Raw genomic sequence first — 14,591 nt, 5'->3', positions numbered from 1 at the left:
GGTTTAAATTGTTGATTAAATCAGATTTTTTTCATCAGCTTAAAAAAATAGCATTTATTTGACTATTATATAAATAAAAATACAAAATAGCTCAAATTTGCATACCAGCTTTAAAAGTAGCATTTATTTGAATATTATACAAAGAAAGTTCAAATTTACATACCAGGTTTTGACTTAGAAGAAAAATATCATTTTTTACGATGTAAAATACAAAAAGAGACTAAGGAAATCATATAGGCCTACCTAAGTTGAATAGAAAAGATCAAACAACTCTCCATATAAAGTCATCAAGAGATAGCAAGGAGATTGCAAATCATTTGGAGGTTGTTTCCACGTAAATTAGCGCAAGAGCAATTTTGGCAAGCTGTCAAAGAGATAGCATTGTGATTATTTTGAGGGTCAAGTTTTTTGTCTGTATACATCAGAGTTAAAGATTGAAACCTCATCACTCTTTGTGAATCTCTGCCTTCATCATGAAGTTACTCTCAGTAGTTTTTTCTGCTAGCTGGACTTACAGCTACCCAGCTATCTCCTCAGACGAGGAAATTCCACCTTCTCATTCGGTAAGCCATTAACCCTCTTAAATATTACTAATGTTTTTTTTTTAGGTTATGCCTATATTAATAGTTTACTTTTTAATAGTGACCATATGAGTGTAGGTATTTTAAGCCAAGTATGAATGGAGCATAGGATGAGTGGTACAATCTTGTAGTCTTATTAATGGGCTGTCACATTCCTTAGACGCAGCAATTAATTAATAGACCATACAGCCAATGGTAATTACAACAGTTTATTTTGGAATCAAAATTACATTTTTGCATTGTGATTAGATAAGTGGCCTAATTATCAGGATAGTACTACGGATAATCGCAATGTTCACTTGTGTGGACATTAATCGAGGAACTATATTACATTTATTTATCTATATTACATTATTTGTATTTATCTTTTAGGGGCCCAGTCCAGACCTTTTAATAATCAACACTAAATAAATAGTTTGAACTGTATATAAAAGTAGGTTTTTATTTTCAGAACGGAATAATGGACCTTGTAATACCATTCAACAGTGACATCGCAAGGGAGGTATTTTTCAAGAATGGTAGAAGGGATATATTATCTTACAGACGCCACTTAAATGACGACCCTACCCTCAATCTATTTTGTTTGGACGGATTTATTCACATTTACCGGGTATGTAAACAATAATAGAGTGTGTTTAAAGAAACCCACGTTTGTTAATTTACTGTATTATTTTTGTTGATTTACCTTATTAATTTGTATGCATTTTTTAGTCCAGCGCTTTCCTCAAATTGCAAAATATGAGGAGGTACAGTTACCCAACCCCGGAAACCATAATGTACACGTACATCAAGGTTGAAACCATTGAATGGACCCTAACAACACTAATGGTCACTAGAAATTCTTTATGTACATTAATACATTAGTTTTGCGAAAGAGAAAAGAAGAGAGAAAATAATTTATTTATAAAAATAAACACATCTGCCTTATAAAATATGGTCGCTAATGACAGAAAAAAATATAGCCTACCCTTAAAATATTGAAGGATTATAACAGCTTTAAGACTGATTAATTTTGATGTTTGCCATATAAATGATTTCTCATTATATTCAATGAACCTCTTAATGTTTCATGGATAATAATTTTCAAAAAGGATATGTCCAAATCATATGGTTTCCAACAGTTCACAAAAAATGTTGATAATGTTTGTCTAGAACCAATAAACAATTCAATCACCTCCAATTTTGAAATTTTGCTTGAAATATTCAAAGGTAGATTCATAAATTTTATTCTTTCCTCATTTACTGATTAGGTTGATTTAGGTTTATTTCAAATCAAATTGTTGGATCGAGAATCATCCCTTTGTTTGTTTCTCTTTCGATCAATAAAATATCTACTTTTCTAGTGCTTCCGTTAGAAAAAAGACAATATACTTCTTCATGCACTTCCCATGTATTATACCTTTTTCGGAAGGCATTTGCTATAATACTTCTTATTTTGTGGTGCCTTGTGTTTCTTAGAAGTTCATCAAACTGATAGAAGCCAAGGGCATCTGCAAGAGTTTCAATCTCACCACAGACATGCCTGCAGCGGCTATTGCGCTGATTTCTGCCAAGGAGAACACATACTGGCACCACATTTGCAATAATTTTTATACTGTCTTCCCACTCAGATTCTGACAAGCCTTCTTTATTTAATACTTTTATATCCAGGAGTATAATCCTTGAAAAGTCCAACACCTTTGCCCTTCTGTTTTAGGCTTTTCCAGTCTTCAAATTCTTTTTCTCTTAAGTTATTTCTTAATTTTTGGGTAAAAGTATAACTGTTATATCTGTTTTTATAACTTACAAACATTTACAGAGAGGTGGTGAGCCGATATGTCAGGAAGGCTTTCAGTTATGGCAAGGAGAGATGACCTCTAACCATACCATAACAGAAACTTCTGAAGCTTTCGAATCTGAAGTGCGAAGAACACAGATGGATTGAATCATTATAGTAATTTATTTGTGTACCTTTTAACACGTTCAGTGCTGACTACATCAATTGATGTAGTTGCGCTACATTAGTTCTGTATGAAATCAGCCATTGCCGGGGAACGTTAAAATCGTTGCTAGCCTCTAGCTTAGAATGTGAGCTTTATTTTGGTATTGGTTGGTACTAAAATTTCCCGTTTGACAATGCATTTGTCCCGGTTTCGGCAATTTTCTCTCTTCAAGCCCATATTACAAAGCCACTGACTACTGATCCAAGCAGTGCTGCTGCCTTTGGGTGTTTTAGGGAACTACGTCCAATCTCTGGCTAACATAGTACAATCGCTGCTGCTCTTTTGTTATTCGTCAGATTCAAATATTTGATTGCCAATTGCGTTCACTGTTACGGTACCGTGCCGGGTCTTCGCCAGGGCCTCGCCGTCATTGGCGAGCGCCTGTTGGAATGCCTGCCGCACTGAACGTGTTAACCTTTTATTCCTACTGGCGTCCCATCTTAAATAATTAATACGATTATTTATACTAATAGTTATAATTTATTCCAGCTTGAGCCTCCACTACTAGTGAATACTGACTCCCACTTCATAAATACAAGGGAAAATATTCTCTTATATTTGGACAGAACAGCTCCACTGCCTCCAACCGGCTACCGTCACATAACCTATGTAAGTAAATAAATATAACTAGCGAAATATGGTGTATTTTCACTTTAAAAACACGGGGTGACCCAAAAAAAACAGAGACAATTTTCTAATGTTATTACTCAGCTGTTACAATGGCTGAATAGTTATTGTTGTGGCAAATGAATGTTTATTTGATGCCATAAATAGATTGTGTGTTGTCATAAATTGATGTTTTTGATTGTGTAAATAGTTACCATGGATCGTCAATGGTTACCGCAACATCGTGCCTTTGTCATAGAGACTTTTTTCAGGAGTAATAGGTCTATCATTTCTACTCAACGTCAGTTTTGTGTTCACTTTAACATAGGTCGTCATGGTGCAACCCCAAACAGAAAAACTATTCAAAGATGGGTAGTTAATTTCCGGCAGACGACTTCAGCACTCAAAATCAAACCTAGTGGGAGACCTCGGACTGTTAGAACGTCGGAAAACGTTGAAATGGTTCGCGCGAGTGAGCTGCGTGGTCCTAAGCGATCAGCTCGAAGACAGTCAATGGCTTTGCAATTGTCGAAATCATCCGTTTACAGAATATTGTATTTAGGCCTAGATTTAAATTTCCATCCCTATAAAATAGTAATGGCACAAGAACTTATGAGAGGGATTATGGTGCAGGCCTAACCATTTGTGAAAGACTATTTATTGCAGTTTGTGGAATCGGAGAATCTTTTTCAAGTCTTGATTATGTCGGATGATGCTCGTTTTGAGCTCTCCGGTAAAGTTAATATGCAGAATTTCCGGTATTGGTCTGCCGAAAATCCCAGAGAAATCCATGAACGACCACATCATCCACAAAGAGTTACTGTTTGGTGCGGAGTGGCGCGGTTTGGGATTATTGGTCCATATTTTTTTGAGAATGATAGAGAAATGGCTGTGACTGTTAACACAGAACGCTATATTGCCATGCTCAGAGATTTTCTGATTCCACAATTGCATCAGTTAGGAATCAACCGACGCTCCGTTTGGTTTCAGCAGGATGGTGCTACATGCCACACATCAGATGATTCGATGGCCGTTTTACGTAAACTCTACCTGGGACATTTGATTTCCCGGTTTGGTGATGTTTCATGGTCCGCGCGATCCTGGACTTGACCTCTTGTGACTGTTGGCTGTGGGGTTATCTGAAGAGTAAAGTCTTTGTTTCTACACCCCAGAACATTATCGAACTGAAGTAGTGCATATGGAACGAGATCGCTGCGATTTCTCAGACAATGTAGCGAAAGATTACAGCAAGTAGGCCTATGCAGAAAAGATGGGAAGCCTGTGTGAAGGTAGAGGGACGACATCTGATGGACATCATCTTCCATAAGTAAAAATGGCAATTCAGTGTAAATATGTTGGTGTGATTTGTAACATAAATTATGTTTAGTTATTGAGTACAGTAGACTCCCTCTTATCCGGACATCGTTTTAACCGGACTACACTCTGCGGAAATTACATCTCTTTAACCGGACAATTTTTATCAGCACATTGGTTTAACCGGTCTAGATCGGCAGGAAGTGGGCAGTACTGAAACGACTGTTCTCGTGGGAAAGATTTGAGACCAGTGATCACATGTCTAAATACAATGCTCTCCTAAATTTAAGTTGAATATCACAGTAAACAGTCCGTTTTAACGAGTTTTTGGGGCGTCGGTTTAACCGGAAAACCCGTTATCCGGACTGGCTTCGGTCCCGAAGAGTCCGGATAAGAGAGAGTCTACTGTAATTCTATTTTTAAAATGAACCTGTTTTTTTGGTCCACCCCGTATAATAGAATGTTGGTTTATCTTTTTTTTTCTTTTACAGTCAGAGGCAGCAGACCATTTTGTTGAAATGCTAAGAGCTATGCTTGGGGGTCATGTAATTATAGAATTCAGCTCCAGGTACGAAGATTACCAGAGAAGGCCTTACAATCCATTTTGGATACTCATTACACAAGAGGTAAGGTTAGTATCACTGTTATATAATCACTATTAAATAGTTAATTATGTAAAAAATCTATTGCACAATTATAATTTGCACTACACTCTTGTACAGTTAATTTTGTTTTTCAGGATAACGGTAGAATACCTGAAGGAAAACATTGGTTATATTACGACTCGACCGGCGAAGGGTCCTAATAGAATGTTGGTTTATCTTTTTTTTTAGTGTACAGAGTTTTTTTCCTCTTTTTTCAACCTCAGGGTACAATCACGTGCCAGATCTGCCTGGACGCTCTACCAACGGTAGTCCTCACACCATGCCACCACACGCTCTGTCCAGCCTGCGCTTTACGTTTGCCCGTTCTGTTACAGGCAGAAAATGGTTATATTTTGACGGCTAAAATTTATATTTTAAAAACATAAGATAGGATCTCTATTTTTATTGGAGAAAAATGTATTTCTTTATTTATAAACTGTTATTCTTCTTTATATTATTACTCAAATTTTATTATTGTTAGTAATTGTTAAATCACATTTATTATAATTATCATATTTTTCACTTGCTACTTGCCGTTTTGTTGGCTATTACTTATTTTTGTAATTTTATTTTTAATTTATTAAACTTACTATTTTACTAATCGTAAGTCTTTATCATAAGTTTATCATTATCAAAATAGAGCTATCCATTGAAATATAAATATATGAATAAATATGGACTAATCAATTACTCTCCCTACCATCCCCTAGCCCAGTCATAGAGAAACACCCAAGAGGTCAAAATAGAAAATATATTTATTCCATGTATACCACTGTCTTAAGGAAAAATAACTCCCTCCAAAAACAACAAACCCCTAACCCTCAAACACTAAAACCACCCCCAAACACTAAAACAACACTAATTCTGCCCCTAAAACCACTCCTGGGCAACACGCAACACACCAAAACTACCCCTTGCTATATCCCCGGAACTTCTACTGCCAAGCACAAAATGTTTAACGTTCGGCGATCTAGTTGTCATGCTATTCGCCGATTAACAAGTAGACTTCTACTACATACATTTGTTGTTTTCCGTTAGTAGGGAATAGAAAATATTCCTTTACTTTTATGTGTGCAAAAATACCGACAATGCGCAACACTACGTTTCAGTAGTGGATAGTTGTACTAAAATCTTACCGTTAAAGTCTGACAAACAGCCAGCTTATTTACCTAAAACATATGGGATATTGCAATGAATGTATCAAAAAATCTATCCACTAGTGTGAAGTCATGGATCCTGCAGCATGGCTCTTTTTTCCAGCAGGGCCTTGGTCGAAATCCCAAACAGTGGACTTGACAGGTAGAATGTACAGTCAGGTCCCAAAACAAGAGACTTAAGACTAGTGTCCCGATGCATTGTAGCACTAAACGACGAAACCGGACACATTATTAAGTTTTCCAGTGTTGGCGTTGCATGACACGACGAAACTGGACACATTCAAAAACGCAAACAACAATCCTGGAAACTTAATCAGTCCAAGTTTATCGTTGTCCGCGTGTCTCGTTGTCCAACTTCGGCGCGGTCCCTTTAAAACATGTTGCATGGATACAGTTTTTCCTTATCTATATAAATAAAATTAGAGTTTTGTCTGTGCATTGCTCAGAATTATATATTTATAGGTTAATTTTACGTTTTATACATTAAATAAGCCGAAACAAGTCTTATCTCTATTTCTGTCTGTCTGGCCATACAAAATATGGCCTCACCACTTTGTAAACAAAATGACGGACGTCCAAAAAACCAAAGTTTTTTACCAATGTTTATCACTTGCTCATCTATGAAATGAAAAACAGCTGTTCGAATCAAGATTATTTTTTCTAGCTGTCACTGAAATGTTTGAATTAAATGTCGTTTACAAATAACACAACCATTTCCGATCACGTTTTGAAAGCGAATCCAAACCAAGTGAGATTAAAAATGTTTTTCGTTACACAGATTGAATTAATTGCAAGTGTAATAATGTGTAACCATAAATTAAATTAAATTAAATTACTAGGCATCATCCAGGTCAGGATCCAGAGATTATTTGTGTATAAAATTGTTCTTGAGTTTTGATAACCGGGAAATATACCTTGAATCAGTGTTGCATAGGGCTGGGAAAGTTACATTTATTAAATCATCGTTGCCAATAGCTTACAAACAAGATTTCCAATCATTGACGGCCCTTCAATGGCAGTTGTGTAAAGTGTAAAGTAAAAAATAACAACTTCAGTGGGTGATTGAAACAGAGGTTTACAGATGATGCTAAACTCGCTTTTCCAAAGTGTCACTTTCTTTTTCTACTCACCGCTATGTGATGCAATCGCTGGACCATACCAACAATAGGCTCATGGCCCATCTCTTGGGTACGTATGCTACCCAATTATTCATAACAACCATATCTATCCACAACGGTTGGTAAAGCTTTGTGCGAATAATTGCATTCATAAATCTCAAAACATATTGTAGGCTATGGCCATATCCTCCTCCTAAAAGCTGTTTACTAACTTTCTAAAGCCATTATTAATGTCTATATCTCTGTGTCCAACTGTCCAAAAATCTCTCATTCAACCTGTCATTTGTCTTTGTCCTGAGCAAGTAGACATTTAAAAAATCAAACTATGACGAACTTGCATTCATGAATGTCAAAACATAGGCCTACTGTAGACTGCGAAGCCATATCTCCTAAATGCAGTTTGGTGACTTTATAAAGCCATTTCTAACTGAACTGTGTCCAATTGTCCTGAAACATTCCATTTCACCTGTTATATGTCATGCAAGCAAGTAGACTTGTTTATTAACCTTACGTTTTTCTCCATTTCATAGATCTGTCACAATATGTATAGTATCGAATTCAGAAATAGCATTGACTATATAAACTTTAACACTTAGTGTTTATATAGTCAATGGTAATAGGCTACTGGTGCTACCGCTGATTACTGATTGATGTCTGTGTAAAGTTAGTGGCTAGCAGACAATTTGACAACTAACTATGGAACATAAGGAAATCAGCTGTTTCTCTGTCCTCGCTGTCACGCTCGGCGCTTGCCTTTGCCCTAGCATGTCAACAGCTGACTGCTGTAAAAATTGGATCATGCGTACAACTTTCCATAGCGTAATATTGTTTTAATCGTTGTGCTATTGTCCACAAAGTTTATCCGTGGAACTTAATTCTACTCCTACCATCGCTAATTAAGTTTAATTAAAACGATGTTGATGTCTGTTTTATGACAGTGTTTTAAGGACGAAAGGTACGTTTAAATATATTTTTCCAGGGTCCAAGGGGGGGGGGCTTTAGCCCCTGTAGCCCCCCACCTTGGAACCGCCACTGCCTCTCTGACCCGGATTATTTTACTTATCATTATTGAGTTGTTAATAACATCAAAACTACTGACTCATTTAAAAAATGTCTTTATTTTCTTCATTTTCCAAAATTGTAACTTTACAGCTTGGAATTTGTCGTTAATGTGAAATTCTGCAATATTAAATCCACATACTATCCAATTCATTTACATCACTACTTTTCAGGTTCAAAATGTTGTTTCAATGTACTTCGTATACACAGCTTCTGAAGATTTATCAGAGCTCAAGTATGCCTTATTGAACACTGAAAGAATCCCCTGGACAAGCGATTCTGAAATGTTTGTTTTTGAAGTCACATTTGAAAGATTTGCTTCAGTCGTCAGCGAAGTAGCTAAGATCAAAGGTTTGGACTTAGACGTGAAGAAAAACTACATGATGTGGCTACCAGAACCAGTTGACTGTAGGTATGTTACTTGAATTGTTAACAAACCTTCTTTACATTTATAGTTTAGTTAGGCTACCAAGGAAAAATTACTATTGCAAACCAGCTCTCCTTAAGCACCTGGGGTTAGGTCTATCTATAAAACCACGGTTTCTTTCAAGTATCATTAAAGTAGGGTTTAAAGAAATGGATAAAACTTAATTTATTTATGAGTTCTGAAACTGAAATGAACTTAAAAGAGCAAGGATCTTTTATATTGTGTTTTTTTTTTTACCAACAACAGAGGAGAGTATCTGAAAAATAATGCCGGGATTTTAAATGGTCATTGCTTGGGGACTATTCAAGATACAATTTAACAGACTAAATGATTTAGTTAGTTAAACAATTTAAATGTCAAATTGGAGTTTAAATAACTAAGTACCTTGGCATGCGCAAAACAGATGTCAGGTTGGCCGCCTCTGCGACCCACACACCTGACGCCGAACACCAGTTAGGATTTTTACTGCTAAATACAAAGCACGGTGTGTACTATATTGATTGTTAGTTGGCAGCTTTACGTATAGAGGGCAAAATTCACCCGATGCAATGATAAAGCGATTCGCTGCTGGTTTAACCAGTTTTGTGAAACAAGAAGTGTTTTTAAAGGACATTCACCTGGCCAGCCAAAAGAAGTGATAAGAAAGTCCAAGAAATCCGACAATCCTGCATCAGAAGCCTAAAAAAAAACGATTGCCCGACGAAGTCTTCAGTTAAACATACCTAAATCGACACTCTACGATGTTATTCGTAAAAGATTGAAAATTCAGTTAAGGCATCAGATTAAAGCTGCCAATAGCTCTAAGCATATAGACTCTGCCAGTTATATGGCCAATGAGGTTGATGACAAACATTGCTTTAGGTATGAAAAACCTCAATTCTTTTATCTTATATTTGATGTTTAAATCATCTAATTATCTTTACTAGTCCCCAAGAAACCGCCGTTTGAAATCCTGGCATTCTTTTTTTGGAAACCATGTATTTTTTTCTACACTTGTGAGGAAACTGTTCATGGTGTTGGTCACTGATATTAGTTTTACTTCCCCCCCCCCCTTTCAATTATGTTGTATGGACAAAACTGCTCTATAACATATTGCCATTATTTTTTAAATTTTCTAGGTTATCCTGAAAAAAATGGTTTCTTTGTTGCATTTAGTACAGAGGGGTATCGAAGAGTTTGTTGAGGGGGGGGGCATACTTCCTGTGCGGACAGATTTTTGCCTATTTATCAACAAAAAAGTAGTGAACTTTATAAGGAGTTAACTTCAAAACTAAAACTTTGTTAAAGTTGGGTTCGGTTTACTGGTCTTAAAAAAAAAACCAAAATGGATAAAAAATGTTGGTACCGTATCTGTTGATTGGTCGGTAGGCAATAATTTCACCTTGAACATGGAAAAAATCTCCCAGTGATCGTGTGAGACGAGAATGATTTTGCCGTTATCGTGGAACATGATGATGTTATCTTCACAATAGCAGAGGTGTTCAGGATTTTGTATAGATCGCAGGAGACTGTAACGAGCCTTGGTGTTCGCGGGGAGTTTTGTCACGGGAGGCAATGATGACATCTTAGTCTTCGTGTTCACAGAAGATGCTGTCAATTCCGCCACAATCACAGGGTATGATTAAGATGTGTTTAACATAGCAGGGTTTTAAGTCTTTGCCACAATCGTAGGAGAGATAGCGATACAATTACTTGCAGCTCAGTAATTATCTCATTAGAGTGTGCCTGTTTGATACTATTACAAGATAGTATGAGATTTTTTTGTCTAAGGCGGGGTGCATGCTCCTTGCGCCTCATGGTTGGATTCGCCACTAATTTAGTACCAGTACATTTAAAATGTGTGTTAATAGTTCTAAAAACACTCTCTAAAATCAGTTCTTGAATGATATGTGCAATTTCCTTATAGCTCTTATCTTCTACAACCATACATTTGAATTCCTTGTACCTAATCTTTCAGCTTACTACCAAAGACATTGAAGTACCATAGCCAGAGGTGACAGCAGTTATGAGACAATGTCAATTGCTATCTGGTTTACCACTGAACTACAAACTGTGCTTGCTTATTTTGCTACAATAGGGTATTACCATTTAGCTGACTTGACATTATTTCAATGTATTCTAGCCCAGTGCCTGAGGACATGTATCTGCAAAGGCTTAATCTGAGCCATGTCACTGAAGTGAATAGCAATTGGCCACATCAATTCCCTGGCTCGGAAGTCTATCTTTCTCAACAAATCACCAACAACTATTGTCTGGGTAAATTGTTTACTAAAACATTCTATGTTAGGTAAATAGCAAGTACCAAAACTTACTAAGAAACCACAACGTGATGGTTCATGATTAACTAGAAGTTTTGATTCAGTGGTTTTCCACGTACCCTCTATGAATCAGTTAACATACAATGGATTGTTCATACCTTATTCAGTAATGAGCAACAATATTTTATGGGTTGTTTATTCTCCACTCAGCAGAGAATATACTTTTAGAGTGAATTGTAGACTGTAAAAAAGTCTAATCAAATTTTTAATGTAAATTTACTCCAAAAAGGCTTTTATGGACTTTTTATTTACAAGATGGCAAATATAACAGATATTTAACCTCTTCAATCTCACATCCGCGTTTACTTGTCCATGCAGTACCTCCACAGCTATAATAATATTTGGCCTCGTACAGCTTAAATTTACCACACTAACTACGACCGCAGGAAGATTTTAAGATAGTTGAATTTATGCTAAACTCAGATTGATCCAAGATAATGCTGGTAAGGATGAAGATAATATACTGTGTTTAGTACCATCTATTCGTGGTATATTTTGTTTTGCGCTAGCTTGACATACATCGCTGCAGTGATGTTTAGAACTCAGCTGACGTTTTGTTGTGCGTTCTGCAATGACGTAGTTTGCTAGTTTGTTTTTTGGGTAACCATTCTGGGAGATCATGTTCTTTTCAAGATAATGAAATTAGTGAATACTTAGATGATGACAGGTTAGTGATATATATATATCATTAGTGGATTATTACGATTAAGATGAAGCAGGGCCAGATTTAGCGTTTTTGAGCCCCTAAGCCCACATAATTTTTCGCCCCTAGTCTGGTCACAGTTACTTTCCTTCAATTAATTATATTCAATAAAATTTATTGCAGCCTTAAACATAACATTTTGTAATAGGCATTGTTACAATAGTACTTAAAAATATATCATACATCAATTATAAATTTCAATACATACAATATCCCATTTAGAATCTAAACATGATATGTCACTATTTAGAAATTCTTCCTGCGTGTAGAATGCTTTTGATTTTAAAATCTCAGTAATTTATCTTTCAAATTGGTTTAAAGGTAGTTCACGAAAACAAGTGGGTGGCTTGTTGAAGAAAATATGTTGGATGTAAAAATGGCTATTTAAAGTTTTTGAAAGTCTGATTTGAGGTGTGACTAGGTTGTTTTTGTGCCTCGTGTTATATGGATGAGAATAGCTAGAAAATTTTAAGGGGTTGTTTTTTATATGAATTGAATTAAAAAGAATGTACATAGATGGCAGTGTAAGCAAATTTAAATCGGAAAAGTGATCCCAACAGGATTCATGATCTTGCAATCCTAGCATGGCTCTAAGAGCTTTCTTTTGCCAAACAAATGCTTTCTTGAGCTAAATGTGAACCACCCCAGAGACGCAAACCATAAAGCAGCTGTGAGTGAAACAAACCGTAGTAAGTCATTATCAAAGTGTTAAAACTCACACATGATCCAAGTTTTCTCAAGAGATGGGTTATTCTAGCCAATCTTTTACAAAGTTGTGTAATGTGGTTATCCCAGCTTAGTCTGTTGTCAAGATGGATGCCTAAGAGTTTGACTGTTTTATAAGCATCAGTGGGTTGATCTTTAGTGAAAAGTAGATGTATTCTGTTTTTTCCTCATTGATAGCCAAATTATTGATTGTATACCAGAATTTAGCACAGTTTAGGGCATGATTAAGATCGTACTCAACTGTTAAAATATTATTATCTTTACAGAACAGGGTAGTATCATCAGCATAAAGTATTGATTGAGTAGGGATATTAAAACTAAAGTCTTTAATAAAAATCAAAAACATGAAAGGTCCTAAAATGGACCCCTGCGGAACACCAGCATACAATTCCAAAATATCAGAATAATCATCTCCTATCACGACCTTAATAAGTGGCCCTTCCGTGAATGTCGTTTAAAACAGCCGTTAAAGCCAACAATAAAAAGATTGGGTTTAAATAAGTATATTTTGTCGTGACTACTTGATTAACTCTGACAGACTTCATTAAATGGCTATTATAAAGCCATAAAAGGTGTTTTGCGTGTCTGACATTTCTCTTACTGTAGCCATTGTGACTGTTCAATAAATCTTTAGCTTACATATAAACGTATTCCCATAAAAGTATGTGCACGGGTGGTCATTGAAACCAATTTTTTAGGTTTCAAGGAATAATTTTGAACGTGATAAAGAAGTCGATGAAAGTGGATGGAGTAAAGAACTGATGGTGCTGGAGTCAGATTTGAATTAGCTTGCTTAGTTTCAAGTTTCGACTACAGCTTGTTAGAGACCTTAATTTACTGACCACCCTAATATTTAAATTTACCTTTATTGAACTTAACTTATGTATTATTTACTTATATGTGTTGCTTCAAACAATTTTTACATTATTGTGTTTGTTAGGTTTGTTCAGAAAAAGTGACAACAAGTTGGCTAGCTCTGCATTATCGTTTCATTCAGGAGGGGTTTTCGTCCTGTACAGTAATCCAGAGTTTCGAGGCCAGGGGTGTGCTGAACATGTCGTTAGGAATCTTTCCAATGAATTGCATAAAGAAGGAAGGATTCCATTTGCCACAATTCTTCTAGAAAACATACCTTCAAAAAACCTATTCACCAAAATTGGTTTCCAACATTTTATGAAAATATGTTTTTTGCTAAAAACAAAATAAATAAATAGTTATAAATCAAGTCCAAGGGCAAAAATAAACCGATGTATTGCTAACCGTTTCTCACATGAAATCAGAGAGGGATTTAAGTGAAGTTATCAGTATTTTCACAGAAAATATACTACTATAACCCAGAATGCCAACCGCATGGTAAAAAGCGTTATGTACTTTGAGAGAGATGCTGAGTTCATAGCAACGCTGGTGGCGCTGCCTACGAATTGACAGGGAAAGCTCTCTCAAAGTACTTAACGCTTTTTACCATGCGGTTTTCATTCTGGGTTATAGTAGTATGTTTATAATGTTAAAGTAGTATGTGGTATTTTATAACATGCTGTTGTCTGCTATATGTTTCAAAAATAAAAATATTTTAAAGTTTAAAGTATGTCTTGTTATTTATTTTATTTTTTAATTAAGTATGTTACCCAAATAAAGGTCAAAACTCTGTATTAGATACAGTAGCTTTTTTCCGACCTTTTGGGCATTTCCCTACAGGAAAGTAATAACACCAGAGTTGCGCTGATCCAAACTAATTGGGACTGGGGCCTTTTCGGGTTTAGAAAGTTCTGGTGTCGGAAGTCTAGGAAGATTCTTATTAGAGATACTAGACTAACCAGCCAGCTACATCTGTACTGTACCTTCATTGGGGTTGAGCGGTTGAAACTGCAGTCGTGCTCTTCTCTGGCAGTAGTCTCTGTGTCTACTCCAGATCTCCTGCGGTAGATCGCCTGTTGCTCCCTTGCGAGATGGAAGACG

General features: G+C 36.1%; 1 protein-coding gene across 6 annotated transcripts in view; it reads left to right on the top strand.

The window, feature by feature from the left end:
- Positions 1–14,220, top strand: part of LOC128998312 (uncharacterized) — a 28,774-nt gene extending 14,554 nt beyond the window's left edge. For 5 of the 6 annotated variants that reach the window (XM_054424395.1, XM_054424396.1, XM_054424399.1 and 2 more), the window contains 6 exons: positions 1,033–1,191; positions 3,053–3,172; positions 4,975–5,109; positions 8,635–8,873; positions 11,011–11,144; positions 13,576–14,220. In XM_054424395.1, the coding sequence (XP_054280370.1) occupies positions 1,033–1,191; positions 3,053–3,172; positions 4,975–5,109; positions 8,635–8,873; positions 11,011–11,144; positions 13,576–13,841 (1,053 nt within the window). In that variant the 3' untranslated portion in view covers positions 13,842–14,220. Of the gene's footprint in view, positions 1–299; positions 564–1,032; positions 1,192–3,052; positions 3,173–4,974; positions 5,110–8,634; positions 8,874–11,010; positions 11,145–13,575 lie in introns of those variants that run through there. The other variant, XM_054424400.1, reaches the window with a different exon arrangement.
- Positions 14,221–14,591: the final 371 nt, after the last annotated feature.

The sequence above is a fragment of the Macrosteles quadrilineatus genome, unplaced genomic scaffold, assembly GCF_028750875.1.
Source record: "Macrosteles quadrilineatus isolate MER2022 unplaced genomic scaffold, UCM_ALF_1.0 Scaffold_7__1_contigs__length_78375512, whole genome shotgun sequence".
In the NCBI taxonomy this organism is placed as follows: Eukaryota; Metazoa; Arthropoda; class Insecta; order Hemiptera; family Cicadellidae; genus Macrosteles; species Macrosteles quadrilineatus.
The sequence above is the reverse complement of the archived record's forward strand: the minus strand, read 5'-3'. Positions and strand labels throughout refer to the sequence as shown.